General features: G+C 36.5%; 2 protein-coding genes, 1 non-coding gene and 1 pseudogene across 3 annotated transcripts; 2 read left to right on the forward strand and 2 right to left on the reverse strand.

The window, feature by feature from the left end:
- The first annotated feature begins 3804 nt into the window (after window positions 1–3804).
- On the forward strand, window positions 3805–7862 carry LOC122308748 (CRAL-TRIO domain-containing protein YKL091C-like). The gene is made up of 6 exons (XM_043121955.1): window positions 3805–4075; window positions 4738–4990; window positions 5130–5166; window positions 5652–5757; window positions 7066–7176; window positions 7323–7862. Exons 1-6 carry the CDS (start codon window positions 3932–3934, stop codon window positions 7437–7439), a joined length of 768 nt encoding a protein of 255 aa, XP_042977889.1. The 5' UTR covers window positions 3805–3931; the 3' UTR covers window positions 7440–7862.
- A 357-nt stretch (window positions 7863–8219) lies between these two features.
- On the reverse strand, window positions 8220–10245 carry LOC122310571 (annotated as a pseudogene).
- On the forward strand, window positions 9867–9939 carry TRNAK-UUU. Its single transcript has one exon. It is a non-coding gene; the product is annotated as a tRNA-Lys (tRNA).
- A 143-nt stretch (window positions 10246–10388) lies between the features above and the next one.
- On the reverse strand, window positions 10389–15187 carry LOC122310570 (glycine--tRNA ligase, mitochondrial 1-like). Its single transcript, XM_043124555.1, has 9 exons — window positions 14586–15187; window positions 13421–13803; window positions 13110–13227; window positions 12803–12997; window positions 12475–12699; window positions 11985–12044; window positions 11754–11834; window positions 11246–11651; window positions 10389–10899 (listed from the first exon to the last, which is right to left on the reverse strand). The coding sequence occupies exons 1-9, from the start codon at window positions 15078–15080 to the stop codon at window positions 10661–10663; spliced, it is 2202 nt and encodes a 733-aa protein (XP_042980489.1). The 5' UTR covers window positions 15081–15187; the 3' UTR covers window positions 10389–10660.
- Window positions 15188–19382: the final 4195 nt, after the last annotated feature.

Raw genomic sequence — 19382 nt, forward strand, 5'->3', positions numbered from 1 at the left:
TGACCGTTTTACCCATAACTTAAGGATTTTGCATACTAATTCCAAAAGTTTCTAAAATTTACATTCCTCATGTAAATTTTGTCCTAAACTTAAATATCAACTCAGAAAAATTTAAAACAAAACACAACTATGAAGAACACACTATGACCGAAACATCCATAGGCCATTTCCCTTGATTTTTGTTGTAATTCCTTCCAATTTCAAAACTCATGCTTAAACCAAAATTTTGCAACAAACATCTTCCAATCCTAAGTTCAAAACCATACTTAAAACATCCATTTAGAAAAAGCTAATAATTAACACCAAAGTTTTTTGTAAAAAGATCCAAGCACTTGAATCACAAGTTTTGACATTAAATCAAAACATCTCCAAGAATTTCAAAAATTCAATTTTACTTCTAACATATTCATAATATCATCCTAACATCAATCATGCTTTAAATCATCAAACTAAAGTTACCAAAATCACAAAATAACATTTGGAGTTTTTGGTTTTACACTTAGTCCAAAAACAGAAACTTTTTCCTTAACTAGTTTTGATAAATCTTTTGATCTATGACTTATAAATATATGATCTTCAAACCAAACCATCACATGGTTTAAAAAAATGTCCTAAAACATATATAAGCTTCTAATTCAAGATCACATGGTTAGAAATTAACCAAAACATAAATTTAGCCAAGAATATCCACACTTTGTCTTATTTGAATATCTCTTTGCATAAAATTTCATATCTTTGAAACTAACATCAAATATCTTCAAAATAATAATATAACATGTATATAAGATACTTAAGATCCTCCAATAAAATTATTAAAGTCATTAGAATAGGTTTAGACCACCAAAAAGTTAAACTTTCTCAAAACAGAAACTGTTTTTCTTCTTCCAGTTTCTAAGTTTCTAAATCTAAGAAAATCTTTCATCAAAACCTTTAATCATGTAAAACTCATCAACCAATAGTCACATATACATGTTAACAATACTCCATAAAAATTTCGGACCAATATCTATCAATTAGTTTGGTAAAAAACTCCAAACTATAACATATTCTCCAGTTTATCTCCCAGAATGACCTTTCTATAGTTTACACAATATTTGACTGACCAAATGATTTTCAAATGGGGAAAATAAGATATCCATGTAAACTAGACTAAAAAAGGAACAACTTATATGAAGGAGACTTTATGATAAAACACTTATAACAGCTTCGAAATGGGCGTGCAAAAGGACTCCTAAAAGCTGTCCGAGAGAGAGTGTTTGATATTATTTCAATGAAAAGTGTAAATGAAGATAATTTCGTGGGGAGAGGTGGCTGGAGATACTTATGGATAAGATATGGAAGAGATGATGCTGGAGTTGAGAGTTGAGTGTAGTTTTCTCCTACCCAAAATATCTATAAAAGATTATCTCATAATATTCTATCCAATAGTATCTACAAAAAAATCAACTTAAGATATTTTTATCTAATAATATCTATAAAAATCAACTCAAAATATTTTTACCCAATAATATTCATGAAAATTATCTCAAGATATTTCTTTTTATTCAATAATATCTACAGTTTTGAACAGACGTTTTGTCCGAAAATATGAAAAAATGTTATTGCGCCATAAGACTTTAAATAACCCTCCGAGTCTAATGGCACAAACCAAAATACATTTTGACACTTCTAACTATCTCCAATAATCAAAAACACACTTCTGATACCATAGTAAATAATAACACTAACTATGTAGTTAGACAAAAACCTATACGATTAATGGATTCGTGAAAACTTATGGGGTTTTCACGAGATTCCTAAAGTTAATAGAAATTTCACAATTGAATTTCTAGCAGGCTGTTACAGGCAGACCAACACCTGAAATCAGCATTGATACTAGTGTGACTGGTGAAAAGAGCATATCTAAAATGAGCGATGAAGATGGTGAGGATCTGGATTTGTATTAACAGTAAATGTGATACGTTTGTGCCTGGCAAAAAATGTTCTTGCAAATGCGCATGAAATATCTACGGTAAAAGAACTTTAGGAAAAATTTGAAGAGTTGTATCAGACAAAGAACATCTCAAATCGTGTGTACCTGAAGGAGCAGTTTCATACATTACGGATAAGTAAATGTACAGCTATTTCAGATCATTTAAACGTTCTCAATGGCATTTTCACTGAGCTATAATCTATTGGAGTAAAAATTGATGAAGATGATCAAGCATTGAGACTTTTTTGGTCTCTTCCACACTCTTATGAGCACATAAAGCCTATTTTGATACATGAGAATGAAAAAATAATTTTTTCAGAAGTTATCAGTAAAATCTTTTCTAAAGAGAGAAGACTAAATAGTGGAAGTAATGTTCTACTTGATAATTTAGTAATAGTAGTAGCTGGAAATGGGAAGATGAAAAACTCCACGAAAAAGAAAGTAGTTTGCTGGGAGTGTGGACAATTTGGGCACGTCAAGAAAAATTGTCCAAGAGTTAAGCAGATTCGACAAGTAGCTCCAAGTCAATAAATGGAGATACTGGTAATGATGCTAATGTTATGTCTCTCTCTATAGAAGACTTTGATATTTAAAAATGGATATATACTTCCTCATGGCATGCCGTTAATTTCTAAAAGTTGTCATGATAGAGGATGTGTTGGGTCCACAAGTTTGCACATAGACATTGGTTTGGTATTGATGCGGGGTGTGTGGTGAAAATTCATGCCAATGGCTGATAAACTTCCAGGAGAGTCAAACGTGGAAGTTATATCATAATTTTCAGTAATGTTATTTTTCGACATGGCCTAAAGTGAAATGCTTAGAATTGATTTATTCTGAGTGGATATGCTTTTATGGTGAAGCATAATAGCGGAAGTTATGAAAATCTTCATTGAGGTGGAGCTTGGCTGTGAGACCAGTCAAAGTCACAAGGTGGAGATTGTTGACTTTTTTGCTCATTCTTTAGTCCCACACCGGTAGGAAGAAAATAAAGGGTATAGGTCCAGGCTTATAAATAAGAGGCTTAGCCTCTTAGTTCAAGTACACCAATTGAAAGTTTATTTAGTAACTTTTAACTTTAGTTAAATTTTTCTGTTGACCTTTTTGTAAAATAAAAAAGGTGTAAAATTAAAGTTTTGCTAGTGAAGAAGTTTTGTGGATGTGTTTGGGGTGAAGAAAAAAATTATGTGATTGGAATAATTTTTTGCATAGTAGGTTTTCTTTTTTGTATCTTGTGATTTTTTTCCTGTTTAAAAATTTTTATGTAAATATTTTATGTTATTATTATTGCTCTATTTTTCTTATTATTTATGCAAATAATAGATATTAGTTGAGTGAATTTAAAAGGTCTAAATTTTTAATAATCTTCTACCACCATGACCGGTCCGTTGGGGGGGGGGGAGAGAGGTACGGGAATATAAGAAGAAAAAAAGAAAAAAAAAGAAAAAGAAAGAAGACAATGTCACATTATCAATATGTGACGTCAGGTGCGGAATGCCTTCGTGTTTATCGTGTATTCCGTACTGTAAGCCATGAAAATATCTGTTCTTAATACGTAGAGACCCGACGCCATGGTCGTAATCTTTTTAACAATCACCACCACCGCCTGCATACAGGTGTCTGAGTTTTAACAGTGTCATAGAGGACTTCTGATTTGACTTCGAGGTTTTCCCTAATTAATAATAACGACGTATTTTCCAGTCCGTGAGTCGTCACGTACCTTTTGAAACTTTCTTTACGACGTTACTTTAACGGAAGCTCATTATTTCTTCCGTTCGGTTCCGCGAGTCGGTATCAGGCCTATTAATGCATGCATTCATTCTCGAAAGCCCCACGACTGTGTCTATAATTGAGAGGGAGGGAGAGTGAGTGTGTGTGTGTGGCTGGCTGGCTTAGTTGGGTCGGTGACTTGAAGGGAGTACTCCGTGTTCGTATGTGTGTGGCAGAGAGTAAAAGAGCATGACGGAGGAACTGAAAGACGGTACTGTGAAAGCAAATGAACTGCAAGATCATGGCAGCTTGGAAATGGAAAGCAATGAGATCGAGAAAAGCAAAGTGGGTATCATGAGGGCCGTCGTCGAGGCAGAAGATCCCACTGCCAAGGTTTTTTATTTTTATTTTTATATATAATATTATTATTTCTAATTTTTACCGTACGATTGTTAATTTGCTGTTGAATTATTATTATTGTTCTTGTTTTCAAGCTAAATAATTTATGGGTTTAGTGGTGCTGTGCCATTTATGAATAAACTCGAGTGTTTAGATTAGTGAATGTTGTGCTTATTGAAGCACCAAATGCTCCACCTTTTGACCCATCCCCCTCTCACTCTCTCTATCTCTCTAAAAAAACTATGATAAATTACTACGGATCCAAAATGTTTGATACATTATTTTTGGACAGAAACCTGTTTGGCGGTAACAGTTGATAATTTAATGTTAATTAGATCAGATGTACCTCATAAACTGCAAAAATAGCAATAGAAGAATGCACACTATTGTCCTTCAAACTCACATGGGGGAAAACATGCATCCAAAGTCCTAACAACTACCATTGGAAAAACTAACCACAGTTTCTGTATTTATGAATCTCCTCAGCTCAAGGAAACACAAAGAGGCCAATGCTATATATACTTAGATTCAATGGCCTCTTCTGGTGTTCATAAGTAGAATTAGTTTGTATTTAGAAGTTAGTGTTCAAAATGCGTTTGGACATAATTCATTTTACAGGATCAGATGCACTGTTTTTGTCCTACTTTGTTTTGCAGGAAATGGACGATTTCATGATCCGGAGATTTCTGCGGGCTCGTGATCAAGACATTGAGAAGGCTTCTAATCTCTTCCTGAAATACCTGCGATGGAGGCGGGCATTTGTCCCTAATGGCTCCATATCCACCTCGGAGATTCCAAATGAATTAGCCCATGACAAGCTGTTTATGCAAGGCCTGGATAAGAAGGGATGCCCAATAGTAGTTTGCTTTGGTGGCAGGCATAGGCAGAACAATATAGAGGAGTTGAGGCGTATGTTATGACTTCGAAACTGTTGCATGGCTTTCAATCCTTATGAAATTGGATTTAACGTTAATCATGGCAAAACTCTCCGTGCTGCAAATTGGACCCAATATTTAGCTAGATTGATTTTCTCCATACCTTTTTGCAGGTTTTGTGGTCTACAGTCTAGACAAAATATGTTCCAGGTAACTTGTTCTTCCATCTCTATTTAGACAATATCAAATGTCTGTTTCTTAATATGTATAGGTGGAATATACCCCTGTAAAAATTAGGTCCATTAGGATGCATTCCAGAGAAAAGAAGCTTTCATCGAGGGGAGGGCGGGCATCCTTGTCTTTGAAGGATCATTTCTCTGTGAAGTTAAATTGGTATTAAATCATCAGATGAGATGGATATATACTTGTCTGACTGCCAGCCCATCTATCTCCAAGAAAGCAGCCACCTTTGATTTAATCTGAAATATATATATATATATATATTTGGAGGATGGTATCTTGCTCCTACTAAGACATTAAACCTCTGTTTCTCAATTTGTATGGGTGGAACCGTGGAAGATATTCCTGGAGTTGTCTTTCATACGTCCTATATTTGATGAACACGGAGGCAATTTTAATCTTATAGACATCAATATTTTTAAGCTTGTGACTTTTGCATGTGTGTGGTCTGTCAGAATGCCAGGAGGACAGGAAAAGTTTGTGTGTATTGGAGATCTTGAAGGATGGAGATACTCTAACAGTGACATTCGAGGATACCTCGCAGCTCTCTCAATCTTGCAGGTTTGATCCACCGATATTTAAGATGCAATGTTATTGTTATAACTTAGCTAAATGAGCAAATGCACTTGGATTAAATATATATATATTTTCCCTAAGCAAGCATTTCATAGATAAACTAAGGTTACAGGATACTAGATTCAATGGGGGTGAGAGTCCCCAATAATCACCTCAAAACAAACAAATACAACACAAGAGAAATAAAAAAGAGGGATCTGGAGCAAAAAATTTGGCTCCCACCCGTTTCCTACTAAGGGGAAGCCGCTTGAAGCGATTTTTGTATAGTTTGATAAACAGACTATAGAACTACGACTAAAAGTTGCAGTGGAATGTTGTGTGTTTCATTTTGTTGGTTTGGATTGGCTAAATGAGACTTTCACGACCACTTTATCTTGATCATTGGTTAAGAAAAATGGAACATAGAAAAGTAGCAACCAGAAGATGAGTCGATACGCCAGCATAGGACCGTCATTGGCTATGGAACAACGTGTGGTTCATGGGCCACTCTTGAAAAGAAGGTAATAGTCAGATCTAAGAGATCTGAATCCGCTAATCCCAATGGTGCCACGTGTGATGGCGTCAGACTCCCCTTGGCTCGACAGCGCGTGAGTTTCATGTGCAGTGTGAGCCACGCGTGAGACGTACGCACCGTTCCTTTGGTCAGTTTTCTTCAAGCTTTCAACAAATTGGTTGCTAGAGAGTCTGCTGGTGGGGCTAGTTGCGATCGTTGGAGGCTAGTAGCCAGCAGATTGGCACATCTTGGTGCTATGGACGGAAAACTACAAAAAAATCGGGAAAAAAAAAAAACTATGGACGATTTTGGTGTTGGCTGGGCAGGAGGAGGGAGGGAGGAGTCGTAGCTCCACCCCCCTTGGGCGGGAAGGATGAGATCTTTGGTTACTTTGATAGAGAGAAAAAAAAAAAGGCCTCTGGAGAGAGACGGAAAATTATTGGAAAGTCGAGATATATCTCTTTTTCTTCACATGCACTTGGATTAATTGCATGATGATAAACCAACTTTCTAGGCAATAATATATAGCTTTTCTCTGGTAAACTAGTAGTAAATAATAATAATAATAATAATAATAATAATAAGGTGTTGCACCGGAAAAGCTTATTATTAGCTATTTCAAATTCGATTCTTAAGGCGGTACATGGAATACACTTAGTAAAGTGTGTACATAATATAATTTGGTTTGGAATATAAATTTTAAATCTTACAAATCAAATTTTACTATCTAGATGATGTGGACGGTGTACTTTACACACCAACTTAAGAATAGAATAACTCATTTGATTTTCCAATGACAGGATTGCTTCCCCGAGAGGTTAGGCAAGTTATTCATAGTCCATGCGCCTTATGTATTCATGACTATATGGAAGGTGGTTTACCCATTTATTGACAGCAAAACTAAAAAGAAGGTAAAGTATGAGATGTATTTCTTGCATTTAAATTGAACACTAGGACGAAGAAACAATTATATATGTTTTGTCCCAAATGCAGAGGAAGCTCACTGGTATTTATAACGATTAATCTAAATATTTAAGCATTAACAATGTGTTTGCAGATAATTTTTGTTGAGAACAAAAACCTGAGATCAACCTTACTGAATGATATTGATGAGAGTCAGCTGCCAGATGCATATGGAGGCCAACTACCATTGATCCCTATCCAAGATGCTTAATTTATTTAAGAGCAATGCTACTTTTTCATTCTAAATCTTGTCATCTTTAATCAAACTTGTTGATGTGGCGCATTTTCATTGGCTTCGCATCTCAACTACTTATGAGAGCCATTTAAAATGTCTCATGGTAAGTGATTAAAGAAGATAAAAAATAGAACGGAGAAAAGCATATCTCTTTATTATATTAATGCGGACTCTCTCTTTTCTTCTCTACTACCTACCTATAGACTTAAAATTAAATGATCAGGAACGACATAGATATTAATGTGGACTTCATCTTTTCTTCTCTACTACCTACCTATAGATTTAAAATTAAATGATCGGGAACAACATAGATATTGTAAACCTGCATTTTCTGCAACATTTGTACTCGAGAGGGTATGTGATTGTGGCCCCTCCGTCTAATATTTTTGAGATTTTACAGCTGCATTGTCTATTGTATGTTCTCTACAACTGCGATATGTATAGAGAACTCTCTCTCTCTCTCTCTCTCTCTCTCTCTCTCTCTCTCTCTCTCTCTCTCAAAGTATCCATCCCACTTAGCTTATGCACATACAGATAGACTAGCACTCCGGCTTGCTACATCCAAGTGGAATAAGCGTCTTCCTAAATCCTAACGTTATAATACAAAATCAGAGTACCGCTACAACTAATTATCCTACATCGCAGCATTCTTTTACCCTCTAATCATGGAATACTTTGACAACAGCACGCACAAGTTCAGATTATTCAAGAGACTGAAATTGGAAATACCATAGAAACTAAACATTTCTAGAAAAAAATCCAGCTGTATTATTCGGAAGACTCGGATCTTGTTCTCAGAAGTTTAAAAAATGAACAGACTAAAAAGAAAAGGAAATTTGTTTTCATTCAGCCATGATCAGGCCTTTTCCCAAGAAAGTGATCCAAAAAATCACTCCTCCTGAGGGTCTCACCAATCAGCAACTTGTCCTCGCTTAGGAAGGTGCAACTGGGTACGTACGTTCCTCCAAATTGTATGGTGCTGATCCCTTGCCAATCCTGCCAGAAGTACCATAATGCGAACCATGGCATTTTGTAAAACGGACCGCCAAAGTCACCAGCGTTCAGCAAAAGGAATGCAACCCAAATGAGTACAGACCCCAACAACAAGAAGTAACTCGGGACGTTTCTTAACCCTCTTGTGAGTTACCAAGAGACCAAACCAAACATATACACTATTAGCCAAATCGATGTCCCCTTTACTTCTATGCCTAATGAAAACTGGCTTCCCACGCCACTTCACGGTAACAGTGGTCTCAGGCTCAATGCCAGATTAGTCAACCTCAAGGGAAGGAAGGGCAAGGACATCTTTGCTGGCAGACACGGTCAGAACAAAGTTGATGATTAGGAGCCAGACCAAGGAGGCACCCACGAACTTGCCACCTGTCAATTAGGCAAATGCACGTTTTGCTGGAGTCACCACTCCACCAGGTTGTTAGCATTCATGGTTGTGCTCTCATCATGTTCAATTCTTGGGGTAGGATTGTTCACAGCTGCCACAGTAGGTGGAAGTTCTGAGATCATGCCCCACATCATGTATTGGGGATGAGGGCTTCAGCAAAAAATTCTGAAATAATAAACTCACGATTTAAGGAAAATCTGTCGCATAATTTATCTCAGAAATGTTTTTTAAGAATAACATGGTAAGTAAACATCATGTTCATCTCGCTCTCCAAAAACCACCTCGTACATCAGATAACTATATATATGTCAAAAGAAGGGAGCGTGTATATATATTTTTTATTGGTACCATGCGTCCAGGAATAACATCCTAACTAATCCCGGGAGCATATAATTAACTATTAGCAATAAGAAAAATGGCCTTTGTTACCTTGAGACTTTTATGTAAGTCAAGTGCTCAAGGCAAGATACAGATCCCCCAAGGCAAATCATCATACATTACTAATACAATACAACGTCTGTGGTTGAATCGAATGAACATGGTTCAAAACTCACCCTGGAGCTCCGATAATTCAATGAAAACTTTTCTCAAATCTAAGTAAGAACTATTTTGGCTAGAAGTTACTATTTTTTGATAAGTTATTTTGGTATTAAGATTAGCGCCTCACCCTTACTAGTTACTTCAATATACGGGATGAATAAATAAGAAGGCAATAAGCATAGAGTATTCTCAACTATCTGGTTTATTGAAACGAGTATTCTCAACAATGCACTAGGCCACGACGACGAGAAGCTTCTCGCTTTGCCCCTCTAGAGCCCAAACCTCCACTTCTCTAACCCGCTTTCGTCGTTGCTTAGCCCTTTCTCTAATGTACACTGGAACGTTCACGGATTTTATAACCAACGTGATGATCGAAACTTTAAAATGCTATAAACAAAATTTCTATGAAACGGAATGGAAAATACAAAAATAAAGTTAATTCAGAAGAAGACAATACTTCAACAGCCGTCTTAGCTCAGTCGGTAGAGCGCACGGCTTTTAACCGTGTGGTCGTGGGTTCGAATCCCACAGACGGCGTTATTTTTCTGTTCTTTTTCCTTGTCCATTGGAACACCATATCACGAGTCTTCCGCCATATATGCCTTTGGTCCGCTCAAGTTTATTCAGAGCAAAGTTCACCGTTGAAGTTGTGCAAGCAACTCTCGTCACAATCATCGCCGTAAACTTTTGAGAAAACGTTTTGTCAGATTGTCCAATACAAACGTTGAGACTTTTAACATTTTTACACGTTGAAGTTGTGCAAGCAACTCTCGTCACAACATCGCCGTAAACTTTTGAGAAAACGTTTTGTCAGATTGTCCAATACAAACGTTGAGACTTTTAACATTTTTTACACGGTATGTATGATAAGTTAGTGCATCTTTTCAATTCGGAATTCCCACCATGAGTCACACAAGAATCCAAGAGAATGTACAGTGGGTTATATCGGTAAAATTCTAAACCAGTTTAGAAGCTGCCGAACATCGTTTTCGGTTCAGAAATGCACCTCACAAAAGCCAAAATCCATCAAGTTACATTGCAAGGAACAGCAGCATTGAGATGCCTGATTTCCACCAGACAGAACCAATCACAATGCTAAGAAAAACATGAACCCAGTCAGATACCTATACTGTTAATAATCTTATAATTGTTCACCACAGTGCAAAAAGATATGTCAGGAGTATGTATAAAGACAATGGCTGGCAGAATAATCTCAAATTAGGTATCACTTTAATAATTGTTCCATCGCATTCAAATTTCACTCATCTGCCTCGGCGGATCCAGCGGAATGATGGGGGAAAGTAGACCATACATCCGCCCATGTCTGCCGTCCATCAGTTACCTCTTTAACGACCAATGCAGCCTCTCCCACATTAACACGGACCTGATCCTTGCTGTCCCTTTCCCGGATTGTCACTGAGGATGCTGAATCAACCGTGATTGCAAAGGGTACACCAAGTTCATCCGTTCTTGCATATCTTTTACCAATTGAGGTCCCTGGAAACATCATCATTCAACCGGGTAGACAATCAGTAACAAGTCCACATATATATATATATATATATTTTTTATAAATATTAACAAGTCCATATATACATGCATTAGGCAGCTTCCTGCATCCAGTAGTTTTTTTTAGGCAACAGATTGGACCTTTCTATTGCAGGTTCATCACCAAAATGATAAAGACAGGAATAATGCCTAACAAATACAATAGTATATGAACACAAGCGATCAAGCCTGCGGGTGGGACAACATGCCTATGCAAATGTCCATCTTCACACATTTACTTGATGACCTGGTCATCCCTTAGAGCCAAAACAAATTAATGGAAAGACGTGAGTACCTGTAATGTCAATCTTATGTGAGATTCCAGCTGTAGTCAATGATTGGGAAATGACTTTTGCCACCTCCTCATACTGTTGTTGCTGAACAAGTGGGAAAACCGTACATTTAATAGGTGCTACAAGAGGTGGAAAACGGAACACATTTAACTGTTCATCCCCAGCTTTACTTGGCCTCGTATAGAAAGAGTGTTCAAAGAGGCAAAATATTATCCTCCCAATGCCAAAAGATGGCTCGATTACGGATGGTGTGAAAACTCTCTGGTGTTCTTTCTTGATCTCCTTTGAAATTGTGACCATGTTCTTCTTAATAGTCACGTTTTTGCCAAGAGTGCACACATAAAACGGACTCTCTTCCTTGGATTCTAAAGTAGCCTTCATTTCCAAAGCTTCTTTTTCATTCATTGCCTAATATGAAAAATGCAAACAAAATGTCAAAATAATGGATTCATTTTATTTTCTAGAAATCTTGCCATTAAGGACAAAGATATGAGCTATTAAAATGTTTACCTCCAAAGCTTCAACCACCATCCTTTGGTTCCCCTTGAATGCAAGGCCCAACTCTTTTTTCACAGGATTGATAACTAGTTTCTGAAATTATACATTGCCAGTCGAGTAATGTTAGCCAACATCAAGCAGATGGATTCAAGGGCTCGCTGTTGCCTTGCAAAATAAGTTATGCATATACTAATGGTATTAGTTATATCAGTGATGAGTAGGGTTAATTAACAGAAGAATCACCTCCACTTCTCTGGGTTCCAAGAATTTTTCCTGGGCCACAAGTGCAACGCCACTTTTCTCCTGTCACACATCAGTTAATCAGTACTCCACACGTATGTAGTGTTTCCAGATAGTAAGGCATTTTTACTTTTTTTTTAAGATGTAACAAAACATATGTACTTTTAGAATGTTCTTCATGTACAACCTGTTCTGTCACCAGTGACTTGAGACTATAGACGAATCTTGTTAGCAGCTAGAAAACAAAAGCTTATCTCACTTATAACGACACAATCTAGGAGGATCATATCTGATTGGCAAGCTTTATTTTTTATTAGTATCCCATTAGCAAGCTTTCTGAACAACAATGAGGCTAGAGGAAATTAAACTATCCACTCTATCCCTATGAATCATGCCATCTAATTGTACCAATGAGTGGAGTGAAACGACTTTTCACAAAATCTCATGTCACATTCGAATTGTATTAATCCTAAAGTGCCAATAAAATTCTCACCGAGTGAGCACGCAAATCATATGCAGACCTATCCGCAATACCAACACATTCAATCCACCCATAGGAGCACTCAATCTCAGCATCCCAACAGTCAGCAGCATAGTGGGCCATTTCATTTGCAAGATGCTGCCGGAACCTTAAACGGTCTTTGTCTATACCAAGGCGAGTTAAGAAGAGATATACTCTCCCAATGAAGTAGCCAAGAGTTTCATTGTTGACAATTCCCTGGAAGACATTTAACCACAGAATCATCACAGAAAAGAGAGATCCAAACAAACAAGAGGGGAGAAGGCAAAAGAGAGTACAAATAGATATTCTTCAAACCAACCCTTGAAACTGCTTCACCCAGTGGAATTCTCTTTGCAGAGTGGCCAGACATTTGTTCTTCTCTTGGGAACATCAGAAACTCCAAGTTGGCAACTTCCGAGAACTTTGGGTGAGACTTGTTTTCAGGATCAACGAAGTGCTCAATCTCTGCTAGCGTGAACTCACGGACTCTCAAAAGGCCTTGGCGAGGAGATATCTGCCCATATGTGAAAGAGTTTTCAGATTCCCTCTCTCTTTCTCTCTCATGAACTCACATGAAGACAGCACATGCACAACTATATGTTTTTTAAGGAGAGAAAAGGAATCACCTCATTCCTGAAAGCCTGACCAATTTGAGCTGCAGCAAAGGGGAGCTTGTTCCCATTGTAATAATACAAGTCTTTAAAATTAACAAATATGCCTTGGGCAGTTTCGGGACGCATATACCTGCAAAAAATAAGATAATAAAAACTCTACAACCACGGGCAAGTACACATAAAGCTGCATAAAATTGAAGATAATAACTAAGTCAACCCAGTGACTTAGAAAAGTTTAGAACAATCAAAGATACCAACTCTTTGAGCATTTTGACATCACCAATCCCATGTATATTTGTATGTATATCCAATCCAATACTCACCCAGGGCTCAAGCCAGATGGACCTATTGAGGTTTGAAACATTAAGTTGAACGGATAAGGATCAGACAAGGGATTCTTAGTGTCAGGAGCTGTAATGCCATACTCCTTGATCTTTGCACCCAGTTGTTCAGATGAGAGATCATCCAATACTGCAAGCACATGTCTTAGTTCAGCGGCCTTCTCTGGACTTATGCTAAGGTCCTTCTGAAGCTTCTCGTTGCAAAAATCCTTGAGCAAGTGGTCAGCACGATAACAGGTCCCAGTTTTCTCATCCTTCACCATAAGGTCAGTGAATTTGTCAACATGACCAGATGCCTTCAGCACCACTTCAGGTGTGACACATGGGCAGTCAACTTCCAACATGTTCTCCTCAAGGACAAAATGCTGCAAAAAACAAATAAAATGAATATGTTGATTTTTCTCAGGAGTGTTTAGCATTCCCTTAATTGCACAACTGTTAACGTTCCAGTCATCCCAACAGTTCATTAGTGAAATATGACACAAGTATAGAATGATTTAAACTCTGGTTGGATACATTTGCAGCAAAAAAGATGTTCCCTTCTGGTCTAATTTCTTGTAAACTCTATATGCTGCAGATTTAAAAACAAACTTGACTATGTATAGCTTTATACCCTTTGCTTAAAATCTTCAAACCTCCTGGTGGATCTTTAAACAATACAACATCCAGACAGAACCAATACTCTGCAGCATCTGGTGATAAGCACAGTGAATAAACTCAAAGAAGTTGGCCGTTCCACGACCATTGTGACCTTTAAGCCACCCTCCTCCCCTGAGCCTAACCGCGACCTCCTCCTCTCCCATTTTTTCACTGCTAGCTTGTATAAATTATGATATTAAGATTTGAAAACACCCTTGTATTGAATTTCAGGTTCAACCATGAATCAAATAGAAGCAGAATCGTCGACATCCCTTAGAGAAAAACGCCATAACATAAAGCGTCTCAAATTTACAAAAACTTTAAAATTGTTATACCTTGTGTGGAAAGTATGAAAAATGAAGAAAATATAGCAAATATTGTAAGCCAAAACATCTACGAGATGCGTGTGTAAGTAAACAACAAAACCCCAAATATATTGTCCTTTATTGTTTACAATTCCAATTAAACTATCAGGATCGCAAAATATATGCATATAATTCTGGCCTACCTGGCGCCAGAAAGCCAGAACGTTCGACTTGACGGCACAGCCTGGCGGCCCATAATCGTAAAGCCCAGCAACGCCGCGATAGATTTTGAAGGACGGAATGTAGAACAAACGCCGTTCCAGAGTATTCACCACAGCTTGACGGAACGTTTCCCGGTTAAGGGAGCCGTCGCCGCCACCAATGGCAGCTTGGAGCTGCCTCTCGATCGAAGCTTTCTCAAGCTTCAAGCCGTTCAGGGATTCGATCGCTGCATCGATTTCCGGCTTTGCCGCGCCGGCTGCTTTCAGCGCGCGTACAGCGTGGCCTTGGGCTTCGACGGCTGATTGCTTCTCTGCGAAAGCCTGGCGGAGAATCTTCTCAGAGGTATCCATTAGAACCAGGCGGCGCCTGAAGGCCTGATGAGCTGGGATTGTTAAGGAGCAACGCGAGCCGAGGAGAGAGAATAAATGGTGACCAGATGAAGCTGATGAGGATATGAGAGCAAACAGCGATCGCATGCAATCTAGTGAACAAAGTTGCTAGGGTTTTAGCAGGATGGATAGGGTCATAGTGGTGGTTAATGGATATAACGGAACTGTTTGTGGAGCTGGGTGGGTAAACCCGTATCTCATCCATATGCAATTGGCACTTATATCAGAACCTTCTATTATAATTTCCTTTATAATTTATATCATTCAAATCGATAATTTTAACTATTTTGATAGTCTTGTACAAATGGTAAAAAAAAAAAAAAAAAATTGCAAACTGGTATATCGTACTCATCATTCATGTGGCTGACATGGCATTAAAAAAGATATTTATAATTATAAATTATGCAACCGTTTCGTAATTATTTTTAAAAAAGTGAATAAAATATAGAATTCACATGAAAATAATTAATTTTTTAATAATAGATTACATATTTTTTCAAAATGATTACGTTACGTTTACATTCTTCACAGTTGTATGTAGAATTATTATTTTAACAATGTTAAGCATTGCTTCAAATTTCATACCGTACCGGCCGGTATATGCCATACCAACTACTGATCTAGTATAAAAATTACATCTGTTTCGTACCAGGTTAAGTACTAGTTGATATTTTGGCCTGGCCTACATACCAGTCGGTATTTCGGTCTTCATTTTTTTTTTTTCATTTCTTCAAACTACAAGCTCATTTTTTGATCCTCAATTCATACTAGGCTGTTTATAATTTATATATATGTATATATTTATGTATAATTTATTCATATATAAACTATTATTTTGGAATATAATTAATATATATTTATATATATAATATAATATATATTTATATATATAATTTATTCATATATCGACTATCTCGAAACGATACCGGTATCGAAATATTTCGTTTCAATGCCTTGACCGGTACAACATCCGATACGGTATTCAAAACATTGATGTCGAGTGTAAATATTAAAACTAATAAAGATAATATCGAATCAATAATTTTATTTTATATTAGTTTAATTTAATTTTTATAATTATCTTAATTTGATTTTCAGAATGTTTAAGACATTTATCTTAACTTATTCAATGTAATTCGGGATGTATGCCTTGTATTTAGTAATAATTTAAAAAGTAAAAATATAGCCCTCAAGATCTCTTTCCTTCTTTCTCTATTCTCTATATTCTTTTATATTATATTTTATTTTCTATTATGGTATTAAAGCCCTTAGCTAACGCTAACCTCAATCTTATAAAATATTTATTTTTCTGCTAGCTTTACCTATGACAAAATTTGTTATCGACATTCAATTATGTATTGTCTCAAATTAAGGCATTTAGAGTAACTCTATTAGTTGTGAGGCATTTTTTTATTGAGTTTTGATCTATTGTGGGCATTACTGGAATCCCCATATTCAATTTTGGCCTTGGTCCAATAGTTGACCAAATATTGGACCAAGTCACCAAGGCCATTGGCCAAGGCCATATACAACCCATTGTTGGCCACAGTTTCAGATTTGATGTTTCAATTGCTAGTCACTTTATCAACAACATCATCGACGATCAATAAATGAATATGAATGGTACTTTGAAATTTTAAATTTAAGATTATAAAGTTCTAGACCTTGAGTTTGAAGAAGATGTTGAAAATAATATCAAATCAATAATATGATTTGATTTTCATGATTATCAAATCAAATTTATTGCTATCTTGATTTTATTTTCAAAATGTTTAAGATTTTTACGGTTTTACTTTACATTATCTCAATATAATTTTTCTATAAATATGGATATATACTTTGTATTCAACAATAGTTCAGAAGGCAAAAATCTAGCCCTCAAAGTTTCTTCTTCTCTCTCTCTTCTTCATATTCTTTTATATTTTATTTTGTTTTCTATCATTTTTTTTTTTAATATTGTAATTGATTATCCTATATACTTTAAGTTGGGAGTTTTTTTGCAACTTGCATGTGTATTTAATGCGAATTTGATATGATTTCATAGCTGCCTTGAGAGTGTGTTTGATATGACTTCGTGACTGTCATATAAGACTTTTTCTTCTTAATGTTAATGCACCTTGTTGAAATTAAGAAAAAAATTAGAGACTTCGTTTTGACGGTGGGTGCAAAAGTAATGATCACTATTTTCAAATCATAATTAACTAAGAAAAAAAAAATCTATTATCTAGCTCATGTATAGAACACATCATTTATAATATTTAAAAAATTCTGTTACATACAGTCATTTTTATGTATTCATTACAGACTCTACTAATGCGATTAGCTAAAGTACTTATTTTATATTTAAAAAAATAAGGTAATCAATCACATTAATAAAATGTAAAAGAAGTATGTAAAAGTGACTATATATAGAGTTTTTGATATTTTTAAATGGTAAAATTGTATTTATAGGATTTAAATTTTAAAATTTCTTTTTCAAATAAAACTTATCTAATATTACCAATAAAATTTCTTTTGAAAAATCAAACGTAAAAAAAAGAATATTATAATATTACCAATAATTCTTACAATTGTTAGGGTAATTTACAATTATAGATCCTAATACATGGGGACTGCACTTACATGTTAGAGATGATAAAGACATCTAATTTATTATCATATACCGTTAATACCAGTATACATTACTAACATACAGTTGAAGTAGGGCTGTTCAACCGGGCCGAATTTTATCCGGCCCGGCCCGGAATCCGGTATAACCGGATTCCGGTTCCGGTTTTCGGCCCGGGTCAAATCCGGGCCGGCATCCGGATTCGAAAAACCGGATTAATCCGGTCCGGATACCGGATTTTAAATCCGAATATGGGTTTAAAACCCGGTACTCGGGTGTTATAAGCTAAAGAACGAAACCCTAATTAGCCGCGCCCCCCTCCCCGAATTCAGATTTCCTCCCCTCTCTCTCTCAGTCTCTGCTCTGCCATGCGACCTCCTTCTTCTCTCTCTCTCTCTCTCTCTCTCTCTCTCTCTCTCTCTCTCTCTCTCTCTCTCTCTCTCTCTCTCTCTCTCTCTCTCTCTCTCTCTCTCTCTCTCTCTCTCTCTCTCTCTCTCTCTCTCTCTCTCTCTTCAAGCGCTAGCACTTTTGTCTTGTCCGGAACCCAAAGAACCCAAATTTGATCGCACAGCTTGCCGAACGGTAGAAGTGCTTTCGGATCCAAGGTTTCCGTTTGGGTATGTTTCCTTTCTTCCCTCTGTTGTGTTCTCTATTTGTTGATTTTGGGGGGTTTTTTTTTTTATGAGAATGTTTGTGTATTCTGTTAGCTGCAAAATGCTAGAGCGCTCGTGGGTAATGGGTTTAGATCTAAAGACTGGGTTTGTTTTTGCCCGAAAGAAGCATAGATGGTCAAAGATGTGAAAAGGGTGGAAACTTTGGATCGAAGGCATATCAGCCAGGTCAAGTGTTTTCATTTACATCATACCTCCATTTAGAGCGCAAATCGTGCAGACTCGTTCCATTTTTCTGTTTGTTTCAAAATTTCAAGACAAGTTTTTTTCTTTATCAAAAGTCGTATCTTTTATGTTCAGTCCTTTGAATAATTATGGGTTCTATAGTCTATACTGCAAAACCCATTGCTATTCAGATGTTTATCATCTTGCTTGTCTTTAACTCAAAGATTGAAAGTCAGTTATTTTGTCTTTTCCAAGAACAATAAGAAAGAAAAATAAAAATCCATGGTATCTTGGCATTTTAATATTTGACTTGTTGAAGAAAGGAGGCAGGGGAAACAAAACTCTTTGAGAGGGAGAAGTATCATATATTCATATATAAAAGCCCCCTTCATAACCACCTTTCTGAATATTAACAAATAGCTCTGCTCTGATCCCAATGTCTTACAATAGTTTATTTTGGGGATACTGAATTATGAAATGCATTCAAAGCCTTGTTAGTCTTGTACCTTTTTCTAATTGTGAACAAAAGTAATACAGAGTAAAAAAGCAGAGAGGAGCAACATAATTCTCATTGAAAAGTATATAATGATGGACATGTGGCATTATGGGTGTTTACGGGACTGGTGGGGGTGGTGGATATGTTGGTAAAGTTTATAGGGATTCTTGGGGATCTGGCTATAATGTGAATGGAGTGAAGGGAAGAAAGTTTCTTGTGCAATGGGTATGGAACCCTGTAACAAAGAGATGATTTGGGCCGAATGCTGCTGACTGAGAATGTTTCTTTTATATAATTTCCTGTGATTTCCTCCACCACCTCTTGCTCCTGATGTATCTTAAAATGGGCATGACGGTAGGGTATGCAGTTAACAATTGGCAATCGAAAGGAGATAGTGTTGTCCAACTCTAGCATGAATAAACAAATTTTTGTGCAGTTAATTTAAAATA

This window comes from Carya illinoinensis, chromosome 5, assembly GCF_018687715.1.
Source record: "Carya illinoinensis cultivar Pawnee chromosome 5, C.illinoinensisPawnee_v1, whole genome shotgun sequence".
Taxonomy (NCBI): Eukaryota; Viridiplantae; Streptophyta; class Magnoliopsida; order Fagales; family Juglandaceae; genus Carya; species Carya illinoinensis.